Genomic DNA, 15,880 nt, shown 5'->3' on the forward strand with positions numbered 1-15,880 from the left:
GCCATTTTCCCACTTTATTTTCCCTTTATTAACAATAAATCCAAACCAACATTTTATGAAGGAAATGTTCTCATACTCCCAGTCTTACCCTTAAGGGTACCAAATGAAACAGCAACCAACAGCATACTGGAGTGAGATGGTACACACATTTCACTTTGTGTGAATAAATTAGAATTGCAATATGTGTATAGGAATATTTGAAACAAACACCACTGCATATAAGTTAACATTAAATATTATACAAATTAATCACAAATCAATGTATCAATTGATTAATGTGGGTCCATTATGTGGCATTTTGAGATAATCAAAATGTCTGTGAACAATTTAATTTCCAATTAGATTACCTTTAACTTTATAATTAGTGCAATTGGTGTAAAGACATGATCATTATTTGTTCACTTATGTTCTGTAATTGTGTGCCTCATTAATAGATTTTTATATTTTATCAGATGCAAGAAAAAAAAAAGAGAACACAATATTGGTATTTCATATAGACCACTTTTCTCCAATTATTCACATTCATTAAAATACCCTCTATCTGTCCACCACTAATTTTAAATCCATAACTAATCAGCAGACACACATTCTGTCTACATATATCAATATATTCAAAGATACAGTGAGATATTCAACTTCAGTCATCAACATTCAAATAACTTTTCCCCACTTGTATTCAATGTATTCTGCTAATTAAACATAAAGCTATCACAGCTGTGAGACTTCATGGACCTGAGGGTCTATTCCATATTCCCTTCTTTAAATGGAGCAATTGTCTTTCAAAGAACACATGATTCTTAAAGTCACACACAGTAGTTTCCAGGCTGGTGAATCTGCAGCTTTTTCAGTACAAATTGATCTTCATAATTTATTACTGCAACACATATACAGTAATAAACCATGAATAGTGGCCATGAATAGTAATAAAAAGATATTACTGGTATTTGTAGATGTATTATTTGTATGATTAGTGAAAAATTTGATGAGTGATGCACCTGAACTCTTATGAGAGATCCACATATTGTAGACAAAGAGAAAGATGGCATTAAGGGCACATAGGATTAGCAGAGGTCAGGTCAGGACTCATTTTAACACCCATTTGCTGGAATCCTTAATCGAGCCTGATAGTAAAACTCTAAGAAGGCAGCCAAAGTTTATGAGAAAAGAGAATACACTACAGGTCTAGACAGAGATGGAGCCCTCTCTAAAGTTGCTCTTCCCTATCAGAACATTGAGAAGTGTCGCCTTGCCCTCCCGGGTCTCCTTCTGAGCCTGTCTGATGATGTCGCTCAACTTGTCCTCATCCTCACGCCCTATAAGGTAGCCCTTACCCCCGTAACCATCTGTCACTATGTGATAATCTGCAACAAAAAAAACAAAACATATATATATATATATATTCACATTTCATTACACACTCATTACACATGTGATAAACTAATTCTGTGTCAATACGTGGCAGTAACCACTTTGCATGTTGTGGAGAAAACGTACCCGTGAATGCAAGGCCACATGCCACGTTGCTGCCAAGGATGGGAACCTGGTCTCTGGAGATCTGACTCCAACATGCATCATTTCCCACCAGTGCTATAACTGGTGTCTTGAGAGGAAGAATAACACATGGAATATTAGAGCGAAAAACAACAATAACAAGAAATGGTGCAACAAACACATGCTTCATCAGGTTATTCATTCAGTTGTCTGTGAGGGGTATCCCTATATTTAAAAGCTTGAGTACCACCACAGCTGTGATGAGCCAGGGAGGGTGGGTGATTTTACCTTGTGTCTTGTGAACGTGTCAAACTCGGCAACACTGTATCCTAAGGATCCATCACCATACACTATCCACACCTGAAAAAAAACAGAGTGACATTTCATTCCTGAAAGCTGAACCGGGATCAGCAGACAATCAGAACAGAACCATATTTGTAAAAATGCCCGAGACCTCAGAGTCAGGACGGCATAGTTTTGCCCCCAGGGCAAATCCTCCTCCAACTCCAAGTGTTCCAAAGGCTCCTGTAGATATTGATGATTATAAAGGTTATAACACTATGATGAAAAGTAAGAAAATAAAACGAAAACAAATGAACTACAACTGACTAGATTACTGCAGTTCCTGTGTTCATACATTAGACAAAATAGTTAGATAATACGTTAGATCATTAATAAAATCAGACACAATTTAATTTTCTAAATCGTAATAACACTCCTTTTCTGTGACAATGAAGTTACCAGACAGACATTGTTTTGATCACGTACATTTTTCATTTGAAAATGGTTGTTTTGTTGACAGGAGCGTACCTGGATCTAGCCAGCGCAGAGGCCCTCGTGGTCTCATTATATAAGCAGCACTCCCAACAAAGTCTCCGCCATCAGCAACAATGAAGCTGTCCTCTGCCATGAGCTCATCCACACAGTGTAAAACTTTCAGGGGATTCAAGTGGCGATCAGTCTTCTCATCGGCTTTAGCCCTGGAAGAAATTATTTCATTAATATTGCTGACTTAATTAATAATGCAGTGTTGTGTTTCCTCTTTTTTTTGCAAGATTTCACTAATGATAAACATAAATTAACGACTGACTGGGACACATGGACAAAATATCATCACTTCTCTTCACCTGTTTGCAGTTTCTTTGGTTACATCGCCTGCTTTGAGGTTTTGAGGCCACTCGTCTGGACAGCGATGACCCTTCAGGCCTTTAGAAAGCTGCACCAAGAATGAACCAGTGTCACCTTAAATAGATCAAATGATTTAGATTTTAGAAAATAACCATGTAATATTAGTCTGGTTAAACGCACACATCACAACAAAGCACAATAGACAGGGAGAATAAATAGCACAGTAGAAACAACAATGATGGGTGTGGTTCCAGTGGAATGGCGGTTTGCAACATACCTTTAGGTTCTATAAACTCTTCAAACCCTTCTGCAAGATCATAAATAAGATGAAGTAGAAAGTGATGACAGTCATCATGGTGACTCACAATGAACATCTCCTTAATTGTTTATAATAAGGGCGCTGTCGTTACACAACCTTGTAACCTCTCCAAGATGGTGCAAAAAAGTAAACTGGTTAAACTGCATCCCTCTAACTTGTATTTTTTTTTAAACTGAAAGCACACAGACTTACTACTAAAATTGCACAGTAGAGACAACAATGATGGGTGTGGTTCCAGTAGAACGGTGGTTTTCAACACATTATTTGGTTCTATATATTAGCTGAGGAATACTTCCAACTGTTTAAAAAGCTACAAATATATTCTCGGTGATTATGTAGCTTAACAAAATATTAGTACAATTGCTCATACAAGACTTCTCTTAGTTCTTTAACATTCAGAGGCTGCCTTCACTCTGTTTTGCATGAACATCTCAAAAGCTAAACATACATAAGGATGGTTATCATTAAGATTTTAACATTACTACTACTTTTATCAATATTACTTATTGATCCGGTACTGTTATTGGTTCTTTTTAATCTTAATTAGTAGAAAAAGAAAATACACATTTTCAAAGCACTTACCTGAAGTATAATTTTTTCATGAAATTAAAATATTTATATTCAGAACTTCTGTTTTGTCCTCTTTGGCTTGGAACAGCAGAGGAGTTGGATGATTCACTGTAGCTGCTACAGTTTAACCAAAATGTTGGAAATTTTAAAATGGGCGATAGGTGGGTGGATGTGTGTGTTCATATATTCAGTTTGACCATTAATTTTATTAGTGATAAACGCAACACATAGTATGTATAACTTGGAGGGCTATGCTATAAATAAATTACTTGCATACATATTTCCTAATTAAGTGTTTTAAGTATTTAACTATTTCAAACATAATTCATAAACTGATCGCTAATATTTTAACTGACTACTGGTCATTATTAACTAATGTTTGTGTAATTTAACCGACTCATCGTGAATTCCCGATCAACATAGCAGAAGTGGGACACGAGAGATGTGCTACGACCTAGGCTGTCGAACAACGTGCATTTTTCCGTCTGAATGTGATGGACTTAAGCTAAATGTTTAATAAGATTGCTCTTATTACCGCCTTTACAAATGTTGTAAGACTTTCAGAGCAGTGCGTGTGTGTTACACTTAGCTGGGCCCCTATTGTGTCCCATTTCATCCCATTTGTCCCTATTAAATTTACATTTGTCTGGAATTTTACTAATGTGATACTTTTTCTATGCCTGTTGGAAGAAATAAATGCTCACACTCCTCCTGATTGTAGCAGGAGGGTTAACACAAGCAAAAGTCCAGACTAACCAGACTTGTGGACGTTTAGCTGTCTACACTGTGACTCGGTCGCAGCACGTCTGTTTCTCAGTGTGACGATTCTCTCTGACGGAGACACACAGACCTCTCCTCAAGATTGAGAATAGAAAACTGGCTTCATTTGTCCTATACCATTATCAGCACCGTTAAGGTCAGTGGTTAATGATACTACAGTATATCAAAGCCCGTTTAATTCCCATCCCTATACTTGACTCTGCATGTCTTTGGTGTCTCAAAAATTCCCATAGAAATGCTTCAAAATCTTGAGGAAAGTCTTCCAAGAAGTGTGGAAGCTGTTACAGCTGCAAAAAGGGACCGGCTCCATATTAGAGTACTGTATATGTATTTGAATGCATCATTACAGTCCCTGTTGGTGTAATGGTCAGGCATCCCAATACCTTTGTCCATATAGTGTGTATAATGATGAGGATGGCAGCGGATGAACATACCCTGAATTGCTAAAGTTGGCTTCCAAAACATATCCGAGTTTTTCAGAAGCTGGGTCTTATCTCTGTTGACAGCGATGATCTTGCTCCGTCTGTTGAGAACTCGGCCATAGCTCAGGCGGAAGTCACACACAGTGCCTGCAAACACAACGTTAACTTTCCTCTCGGAAGTATGGATAGCCTTGGACTCTCCAGGCTGCTTTATGAATCAAGTTCAACCAACAGTATTTCCACAAAAATTAAAAGACTTTCTGTGTTTGATATTTTATTAAGAAACTAAACTGACAAACCTGCTAAGAGCACCAAGTCAGCTTCCTTTAGAGCATCTCTCCTGTTCTGTCTGATGTGGATAGGACTGTTTTTACCTAATAGGCCACGAGACATTCCCCCCAGAAAACAGGGGATGCCCAGATCCTCCAATGCCTTCCTGTAAAGCAGAATCACATTTTTTTAACCAAAGGAGCATTCCTAAGAATCAGAAACATTACAAATACTTAAATGCTATTGAAAAACGGTGGTAAAAACTTAGTATTAGTAGCAGCAGCAACAGTAATACAGAATAGATAGGTTGAGAAGAGCAGGGCATAAGACAATGTCCTTTACCGAATGTCATCGACTGGTGTTGGTGGTAATGTGGCTTGGCTACCCAGCAGAATAACAGGTTTCTTGGCTCGACTCACCATCTCTATGCATCTTTGTACCTAATTTTTATTGAAAGAAAATATGAAATAAAAAAAATAGAAAACTCTGGTTTCGGTTTCCTAATTTATGCCAAAATAAGAGGATTGTCTCATTGAGACACAGAAGAGAATGGTACATTGGCTAGAACATATAAGCAGCGCCAAATCTCTAATATCAAGGGCAGTCACACCTGATCATCTGTGGCATATGGAATGTCAACAGGAAGCGGCGACACATCTCTGGTTTCCCAGGCTCCAGCAAACAGGTTCTTCATGTGGTTAGTGAGATACCTTGGGAGAAATCACAATATCCGATGAAATCAGATTAGTAGATTTATGTTATTTTCATTTTAATTTCTTCTATTCTACATCTGGAGTAGTGAATATAAAGAGGCCCAGAAAGAGAAAATTTCCTCAAGCAATGGTCTGGAACATCATAATATCTAATGTGTTTGATTTACAATAATATTTAAATATCTGAATCAGGGTCTGTGTGAAGTCAGCAATTGATTTTCACGTCAATTTTCACCCTGAACTGAGGTTATAAATTCTAATGTAATAAAATATTCTCATATTGGATAAAAGAACACAGGCCAACATAATACAAATATTTAATAAATAAACATTTAAAGTTTGTTTATAAATTTACTAAAACTATTTTTGTTTATGCATCTGGCTCTGGACAGTGACCAAGAATCGGCCTTTGGTGACCTCTCTTCAGCATATTCTGTGTTAACATGTTAGGCTTATAACATACCAAGACACAATTTTTCCCATCAGGCCTTTGGGAGTGCTCTTTACCCCAAGCTCTCTGGATACCAGGTGGTAGGGGTAAAGCGTGTCGATGGGGAATTCTATGAAAACAGGACCGGGGGTTCCAGACTGGGCGATAGCCAGTGCCTTCCTGACAGTGGGCACGATCTCTCTGATAGTCCTGATGGACGCACAAAACTTACACAGCGGCTTGAACAGAGACATCTGGTCAATATCTTGCAACGCTCCTCTGCCCTGTATTAAAAACACAGTCAACAAACCAGTTAGAAACTGAAGATGAGCACAATGAGGGTCGGATACATTTCTGATCTGTCATATACTGACTGGGAACTACCGTATTTTCCCCCTCTCTGCACAGTCACAACACATTTGCATGAATATTTGAATCCATGTCACCTGAAGTAGAGTAGCAGCAGCTCCACCCATGAGTAGCAATGGAGATTCAGCCATCTGAGCGTTCTTGACCGCTGTCACTGTGTTGGTGAGGCCTGGGCCAGCAGTGACCACTGCAATGCCAACCGTACCTGGTGGAAAAGACAGTCAAGAAATCAACTAGCCACATGACAATACAGAAGATAGAGTCTAAAATGTTATGCCAGTGAGCCTGTCCTATTATACTGTGTACAGTGGGAAAGCCCTCAAACAAGACAAACCTTATAATAACAACAATAATAACAGTAGTAATAATAACACAAAACTTTATTTATAGGGCACTTTTCCTAACAAATGTTACAAAGATGTTACAAAATGCTAAACAGTTTAAGTTCATGCTCCACAACTGCTGCAAGACATGTTTTTACACATTTATTAATGTAACATGAAACTACACCTGACAGTCTCGCCACAGCGTCAGCAGCGAAGACAGTGGTGGCCTCGTGTCGGGTGTCCACAACGCGGATGCCAACCTTCTCACAAGCAACCAGGATAGGAGAGATGTGTCCACCAACTAGAGTGAAAATGTACTTGACCCCATGGGCACGGAGCACTTCTGCCACGCTCTCACCACCATGTCGTGGACTCTGTGTTTCAACCTGACATTAATTGGGACAGCAGATTCAAGTTTACACTATAGATGATTACATTTAAATAATACTTGCAACTTCACTGATTTAACATAACAGTTCGTTTACTTTCTATTCAGAAAAAGAGTGATGGGCCAGTCTAATACTCAGTGTCAGTATTCAATACTGGTCACAATCACTGGATGGAGCCTAAATATTAAACAAATGCTATAAGCACAGACTACATGTCATAAAGGGAGACATGCGCCACATGTGACCACATTTAATGTTACTATCTATTTTCTGCCTCTACTATTTTTTTCTGTCATTACAAGACCCAGTATTGTTAATAGATACCCTAATCCATTTATATATCAGTATTGCTAGGACGTTGTGATATCAGTGCTGCTATAGAGCATGAGTGATATCGAGCCACCCATCTCTGCCGTAGATAAACAGATGTCAGTGTGAGTTGATGGCCCCTCTATAGCCTGTCTCTAGATTCACTCCACTCCTTTTATGTTTCACAATAGCCACATATTGTCAGCCTTTATTCAATCCCACGCACGGCCTGTGTGCTGTTATCGCCTTTGTGCTACAAAACCAAAAGGCTGGTCAAAGGTTTAGTCCAGTTTACCTTTCACCTGAAAGTGACAATCGAAAGAGCACAGGTGAGGGAGTGTGCTAACACTTATCTATGTACACAAAGCAGTAAATGGCATGCAAGTTAAGCTTCAAGGAAAAGTTGAGGAAGCCTACCTTGTGAAAGAGCTGGTATATTAATCCAAGTCTATGGGCTGCAAACACAAGCCCACACACCACGAAGCACGCTGAGCATCCGAGAGTGGTGCCAAAGACTCCAAGAGCCTCCATGTTAGGATGCGGTAGCAGAGTAAAAACTTAGCTTAACTACGCAAACCTACTCCAGTTCAGCAGCTCACCGCTTCAGGCTAATGCACTCTGAAGCAGCTTCTACAACTGCTATACCCGCATTTTAAAACTCGTACCGATTCACAGTGACGTAAGTTTGTATAAGGGTCCTGTAGAAACGCTCCAAGGACGTGAACGTTGGTTTTTATGCAGGACCTGTTACAGTACAGTTTACGTAAATGTCATGCACTAATACAGGATATGGACAGCGGCTACGTTTACACGTAAAGCTAGCAGGAGCTACATGTATAACTTCCAGCTTTTTTTCAAAATAAAACCCACATGTCATCCTCACCGGTTATATTCATGAGCATACGCAAACATATATACTTTTTATGTAAAATATGTAATAATTAAGATTCTCGTGTCAATAACACGATTGTGAAGTCGGCCTGCACGCTTCCGACAAAAAATACAAATCAATGATGTATCTTATTGTGAAGGAAATAACGTTACTTCCGGTTAATAGGTTTTAATCCAAGCAAACACAAACCTCCAATAAGAAACCTGTGGGCGTGTCTCAAACTTTACGCTTTTTAAGCTTTATTGAAGTGAAATATCACTCATAAGGAAACACAATAAAGTAGATGGTATACCTTTTTATTTTGTGGGTTCTGGATTAAAAACAAAACCTTTGAATAAATAATAAACATTCATTGAAATTAATGCAATTTCTGTAGTGGCAGTTATTTTAATCTATGTTATTTGAAATAAAGACAGCACTACGTTATAATGTCAGTTGTGATTTTATTTTTTCTGATTTGTTATTTGTCTCTTGAGTTATTTGTTGTTGATACATTTATTTTCACAACAGTGTGCAGAAGGGGAGTTTGTAAACATCAGTTGTCTTTCCATGGTCAGGGTTTTCAGCAAACAGTAGTTTTTCGTCCGCTGTTTGTTCCTCAAAAACAATGATCTGGAAGACAGCAAAAAAAGCTGAAAACACACACAAATTTGTACACACACAGAAACAGATAAGATAAGACAAGTGTAAAGCAGATTTACCAGATTTTCTCCAGTTCTGAGCCAAGGTCCTGGGAGGTAAAGGAAATGCTGAGGACCAATGAACCAGTGACGTCCAAGGTTCTGCCCATTGACAAACACAACTCCTTTACCCCAGCCCTGTGGAAGGATGCAGTACAATCAATAAAGGACAAACTAACACGCTGTACAGAATGAAACAACATAAATACATATGCGGAATCCCTCTTTGCATTTATGCTGAGTATATGAAACATTACCAATAGTACATTATCACTACAGCAAATGGCACCAAAAATGTTTACCATGAAACATAAGCTACTTGTACTCACATGTAGCCTGAGGAAGGTGTCTGTGGGAGGCCCATTCACATGAAGACTGGCCTGGAAAAATCCTGGAACGGAGGACGACTGGGAGTCAGACTTCCAATGACCAGACTGAATTAATCTGAAAAAAAAACCCAAAGAAAATTAAAATTACTTAGTGCAATTTAAAAAAATAAATCTAGACATTGTGTCAGAATGAGTTCACCATTATGATAAATATACAGGGAAAAATCAAAACAAACAAGGACAAGAAACATACTGCAATTTATAGAGTAATTAGTGCCTGCTGCTGCAAGGCATACTAGTGAGAACCTAGAGTTCTCAAGTGAGAACTTAGAGTTCTCACTAGAATGCATGCAAGCAACTCTTATTATTTATCTGGCAATAGTTGGACATGTATTTTGTGGCAGACTGTAATATAGCCAGCCTCACCAATGAACACCAAAATTTGTTTGGCAAAAGCTGGTTGTACACAGAGTAAGATGGATGATGTGTGAGAAGAGTACACAGTGCTTTAAGGGGAATAGTACCCTTTAATTTAACAAGAAACAAGAAAAGTTATAGTGTATCCATTTGAACAGCAGGAACAATGAAATTTGGTCAACTAACCTTTTAATAAAGCCTGGCTTCATGTCTAAGCAGAAGATGGTAAATCCTCTTAAGGGGACATGATTCAACAGAATGTCTCCTACAATTCCTAAGATACAAAACATGGAAATGTGGAAGTGAAACATGAATGGGGTGAAAAATAAAACATTGAAAAGAAGAAAAACCTGTACACAGTAAAATAGATTTTTATTTATTTGAGTAAATTCTGTGACTTAAGGAATTTATCGGACATATTGTGAAACTTACTTGTAGGAAAGTTTACTTGTGAGTAGTTAGATAGATTTAACACTGGTGAAATGGCAGTAAACCAGCACTAAGACTGAAGGTAGAATACCTTTGCGCTGTTCATTGATGGCTTTCCCATAGTTCACCCTTCCACAGTTCTCCACAAGCAAACTCATCACCTTTTCTCCCTTAAATAAACAAACCAAAGAAAAGATTGCACAATGAGAAATCAAACCTCTCTTTGTTTAAAGATAACCCGTGATTTAGACCTACAGCTTCTTAGGGTCATAGTTAGTGATAAGTACATCTGAATCCTCTCTGAGCAATGAACACTATATGAAATGTGCCATATTTTCCACGATGAAACATTCATAAAAACCTTTATTCTATTTGCAGAAGCTTTTCTTACCAACATGGCGTTGAAAGCAAACTGACTCAAGTGACGTTTGGAGCTCTATTCTTGACAAACAGCATCTCCATATAGAATGGAAATTAGTAAAATGTGCCTTTGTGTTTATGTATTGTTTTAAGAACTATTTGCTGACTCAGATATCATGTGAGCCTGAGGCCTTGTTTTGTTGCCAGAGAGTACAACTGCTCTTTGTTATATATCTTAGTTCATAAACATTACATTAGCCTACTGTTTGTGTGTTAACAGTAGATAGATTGAATGCTATTTATTACTGTGTGGCAGTAACAATAAGTTAGAAAAGGTTATATTAAAGTTAATATTTCATGTCACATGAAACATGTGAAAATAGCACAACATGTGTAAACAATATCAATATTGCTTTCATACTGAGTGTATGTTTGGTAATACTGGCATTATGTGAATGGCAAGAGATGTGTGTTCATTATAAATAAGACATTTTGCAAAAAATGCATGGAGCAAGGAGTGGATTTAGAAGGTCCTCTGACACTGGTGGACACAACAATGCACTGTTTTATAAACCTATGGTGTTTCTGCAACATCTATCAAAGCCAGAGCACAGTCTTTTCTTGGGAGCATTTGGGTGAATATGAAAACGGTGTAACAGGTGTGAACATTAACCTAAACTGACTATACTGTGTTAAACATTATCCCAGGAGCAAGAAATCTGTGACAGTAAGAAAAAGAGCACATACCAATAAGAGTCACAATAAACACATTTTGTACCTTTGCGTCAGGTAGTGTCAGCTCGTGAGTCTTGTAGTCCAAAATACCACAGTACTGTCTGTCCACAAAAACCTGGAGAAGATTACCGTAAATGTTACAATGACAGACTGATGTATGTATGACCTTATGTACAGTACTGTATGCGTGTCCTTGGGTTAGGGTTTTTTTCCTCACCAGTGCTCTGTCTCTGATGTTGTTCCTGGAGTTCAGGGTTCCTCCACTGCTGATGGTGGTTTCATACAGTGTGTAACCATATGATTGACCATTGTTGTTATTGACAGGTAGATTCTCCATGTTCACCGGCAACTCTGACCTGCATGGCTGGTTGCACAGTAGTCAAACAACATATTAAGGAAATGAGTCTTGCAGAACAGCCTAGATCAGACCTGCAGAAAAAAATACATCAGATTAAATCTGTAGCTGTATATTTTTACAAATAAGGGCACCTGTAAAAAGTTAGGATGTTGAATTTTCATTATCTGACTTCATTTGTTCATGATGTGTCTCTTTGACACAGTTGGAATACGACAGCTCACCAAACAGCATATGACAAGACTTCCTTAAAAAGATGGTTGTGTGTTGACAGTTTTATGTATAATCAAATCTGAGTTGCCAGGTATGAGACATATGTCTTGAGCAACCTACCTTGTCAATGAGGTGCAGGCTGTCCCACAGTGACAGGTGCTGCTGGATGACAACAGGGTCATATGCTCGCCTTCCTTGAGGAGATGGCACTTCTGGAAGGGTTCCAGCTGCAACATGAGTTCGCAAAAACATTCACTGTTGAAGCACAACCTCTTTTTCAAATTAAAATTATGACAGACTCTAGTTACCAATGAAGTTGTCTGTTTAATTATTAATTGAACAAGGCTTTAAATCAGTGTAATGCGTATGTTTAAAAAGACCTTACAGTGGTACTGGCTGAATAAATTCCTCAAGAGTTGATATTTTAGGGTGCAGTCACCAGCCTCAGATAAAGGAGCATCATAATCTGCAATGAAAACATTTATGACAAGAAGTTTTCCTGACTCTTTTAACAATCCTTTGTTGACTTGTTGATGAGTGATCTAACTGTCATGACCGAAATAAACATATAAATAAATAAATAGACTTAATAACAATTTATGGGAATTTTATGGGAATGTTCGAAGGGCCCAATGTGACCTTTGACCTTTAGCTACCCAAATGACGATCGCTACTCTGTGATAGTGAACATATGAACCAAATTTGCTCTTAAGGCATTTTTTAAGATAACACATTCAAGGCAAAAAGGTTTTTGTAAGATCAGGATTTTTAATCACAGTGACCTAGATGTATGACCACCAAAGTCACCAAAAAGTAAATATTCATACACAAATGAAAAGGTTTTTTGCCATATAATGGTCACAAGCTTTCCATTATTGCCAGTATTTGTATATTTGTTGCAATAAAATTTGAGACTTTTTACAAGCAGATTGTGCATTTTTGGGTTCAACACTGTTCATGTCCGTTCAAGATTTGAAAGATTACAAACCATAACTGGTGACCTGAGGTTTGTATGCACCAAAGTCGATCGCACCATTCATGAAGCCAAAGCTGGTTCCCCCATGAAACATGTAGAGATTGATGGAAACACCTCTCTCCAGGATTTCTGACACCACAGCCAGCATGTCTGTAGAGACGGACCACACAAATCAGAACTAAAAAAACATGAAATGATAGACAATGTGAGACAAAGAACAACATGCAGTGGTGAATTTGTGAGTGAATTTGATTGTGGAAGTGATTCACACCCTCAGCATGGAACACATGGTGATGCTCTCCCCAGACATCAAACCACCCAGACCAATACTCCATCACCATCAGAGGTTTCTGGGGCTAAACACAACAACACAAAATCAATCATATATGCAAAATCAGAAGTATGAAATAAAAGCTTCAGTTACTTACTTGCATATCAGCCAAGTGTTGAATCGCTCCAAAGGACAGTCTCTGAAGATTTATTGTTTTTAAAACTGAAATAAGCAAGGACTACATTAATAGCCTTCAACAATAAATAGCATCAAGGGCAACATTAAAGATAAAAAATAAAAAGCTTGTCTCCATGGTAAACTTATGCGGTTCCTTTTGACATTACCTCCCTCAACTCCTCCATATCTCAAGCCCTCCCAGTTATCTGAAGTCATCAGTAGCTCATTGATCCCCCTGGACTGGAGACACTGCAGTCAAAGGAGAAGTTAAATGTTACATCCATGAAGGATACTAACTTCTGCAATGTTTTAGTGACAAAGAAAAACATGAATAAACTCACGTTTTTTATAAAGGGTAAGTATTTCTCATCTTTTGCATATGATCCATACTCGTTCTCAATTTGCACTGCAAGGATTGGGCCTCCTTCTTCAAACTTAGGAAGACAATAACAAACATATGTAAATAATGTGTACATATATATATACAACTATATATATACTATATATATAATGAAAACATTTACTTGAACTTACCATCAGTGGTTTAATGACTGAGACAAGCTTGTCAAAGTAGAGGTTAACTGCATCTACAAATTGAGGATGAGTTGTTCTCAGCTGCATGTCTTCATCTTGCAACAGCCAGCTGAAAGACACATGTTAGCATCTGTGACATTCAGCTCATATGGTTTATGGCTGTATCTTTACAAAGAAATGACCTGATGGTGTTACCTCGGCAAGCCACCCAAATCCCATTCAGCACAAATGTAAGGTCCGGGCCGCAGGATGACCCAGAGATCCATCTCTGCTGCTAAACCGACATAGGCCCTAAAGATAAGATAAGTATAATAATAATAACTTTTCAAAGGAGGGGGAAAATGAAGGGACTTTTACCTGAGGTCCAACTGTCCCTGGAAGTTGAATGTGCCTCTCTCGGGCTCATGAAGGTTCCAAGGCACATATCTGAAAAAACAGTTAATTATTGTTTTAACTAACTATTTATTGATGTTATTTAGGGTAATGTAGTTATTAAATACATTATTCAAGGATCTATAAGGCTACTGTTATTTTTTACTAATGTCAACTAATGTAACCTTATTGTAAAGTGTTACCCAGTGCTTTGCAAAATCCTTGCATGTAAGTTTATTCTAATGTTAACTCTTTATAGACCATTTAATACAAGCAAATATTTGATTTAGTCTGATCTGTGTTTAACCTCATTGTCAAACAGTGAAGTCATGTATCAGAAAACAGGGCAAGTTTATCTGTATAGCGCCATTAATACACAAGGCAATTCCAATTTCTTTGAGGTTGGGAGCCTACGTTGTGAGAGTATTGAGGCCACAGGCCTTCATCTTCATCAGCCGGTCCTTCCAGTAGGCTTGGGGGACGCGGAAGTAATGGACTGAGCCTCCAAGGATGCGGAAAGGCTTTCCACCCAGAGTAAACTGAGAGGAGCTGGCCCTCAGACCCTCTGTACAGCTCATTCTTCTCTCTTCAAGGTGGTGTGGGAACTATACGATAAAATAAACAGTAGATTGTTTTCATAATTGTTTGAAATTATTTAATAGGATTGTAGTAAGTGAGATAATCCTGAAAGCACAATAAAAGCATTATCTTACCAAGGTGTGAATGATAGTCCCAAATGCAGAATTCCTGTCAAAGCTGTATGTCAAAGCTGAGCGTAGCAGAGAGCATCTGAAAAGAGAACAGTGCTGGCTGGCCTCAAACTCGGTGGATAAGGGAAACTATTGTTGTTTGAGAATAGTGCTCCCTCTCTCTCTCTCTCTCTCTGTATGTATCCAACACTCAAACTGGGTCTGGCTACTGAACTTGGGCTCCCAGCTGGCCTAATAAGGAGTATATTCCATAAAATGTAATATATTCTATAAAGTCTTCATGACAATGTGACCTTTGCAGCTTATGTCAACATCATAGTCAGCTTGTTAACATTCAAGTGACTCTTTAGATTTTAATTCATATCAGCTAAGAATATGAGAGTTAAACCAATAAAATGTCAAGATGTGTCATGTACCAATTTGACGGCTGCTTTGAAAGCGGCTGAGAAATGTGACTGACCTTCACTGGCCATGAAGCATATGGTGGATACTTTGTCCCGCAGCAGATGATGAATTTGCGTTTAAATTTAAGTATTAGGTCACTCGACTAGTGAATGATATGCATAAGTTTAACAAACATTAGATTTGTACTAAAATATTTAAAATTATAGATGCAATTAATGAACAAAAGTTAGGGTCAGTTGCTACATTTGCTGTTGTTTACTTGAAACAGGAAATCATACTATCAAACATTAGCCTTGAGATGCTTAACTGTTAACTAGCTAATTCTATAATGTCTAAAGAGTACCCATCTTAACTAAGTTTATTTTACCTGTTCACTTTTGTCTCTCAGCCTAATACATCATGTCAGTGTCTGTGGTGAAGCATCTTTCATTCCTCTAATATCAGATGAAATATAACTACCACTATTACTACTTCTAAACAGAAATAATAAATACATATTTTCTGTTTAC

The 15,880-nt window shown here is 38.0% G+C and overlaps 2 protein-coding genes across 2 annotated transcripts; both read right to left on the reverse strand.

The window, feature by feature from the left end:
* Positions 1-8,328, reverse strand: ilvbl (ilvB (bacterial acetolactate synthase)-like). The gene is made up of 14 exons (XM_044032616.1): positions 7,934-8,328; positions 7,003-7,204; positions 6,570-6,697; positions 6,157-6,407; positions 5,591-5,690; positions 5,323-5,420; positions 5,010-5,146; positions 4,723-4,857; positions 2,619-2,733; positions 2,302-2,471; positions 1,946-2,016; positions 1,780-1,851; positions 1,495-1,600; positions 1-1,361 (listed from the first exon to the last, which is right to left on the reverse strand). The coding sequence occupies exons 1-14, from the start codon at positions 8,045-8,047 to the stop codon at positions 1,183-1,185; spliced, it is 1,878 nt and encodes a 625-aa protein (XP_043888551.1). The 5' UTR covers positions 8,048-8,328; the 3' UTR covers positions 1-1,182.
* Positions 8,329-8,863: 535 nt separating this feature from the next.
* Positions 8,864-15,072, reverse strand: glb1l2 (galactosidase beta 1 like 2). The gene is made up of 19 exons (XM_044032444.1): positions 14,970-15,072; positions 14,671-14,861; positions 14,242-14,310; positions 14,080-14,175; positions 13,885-13,993; positions 13,692-13,784; positions 13,518-13,599; positions 13,331-13,395; positions 13,174-13,258; positions 12,915-13,052; positions 12,312-12,392; positions 12,047-12,153; positions 11,576-11,722; positions 11,402-11,473; positions 10,355-10,433; positions 10,021-10,108; positions 9,418-9,532; positions 9,110-9,226; positions 8,864-9,020 (listed from the first exon to the last, which is right to left on the reverse strand). The coding sequence occupies exons 2-19, from the start codon at positions 14,832-14,834 to the stop codon at positions 8,910-8,912; spliced, it is 1,818 nt and encodes a 605-aa protein (XP_043888379.1). The 5' UTR covers positions 14,835-14,861; positions 14,970-15,072; the 3' UTR covers positions 8,864-8,909.
* Between the last annotated feature and the right edge of the window lie 808 nt (positions 15,073-15,880).

The sequence above is a fragment of the Solea senegalensis genome, linkage group LG8 (assembly GCF_019176455.1).
Source record: "Solea senegalensis isolate Sse05_10M linkage group LG8, IFAPA_SoseM_1, whole genome shotgun sequence".
Lineage (NCBI taxonomy): Eukaryota > Metazoa > Chordata > Actinopteri > Pleuronectiformes > Soleidae > Solea > Solea senegalensis.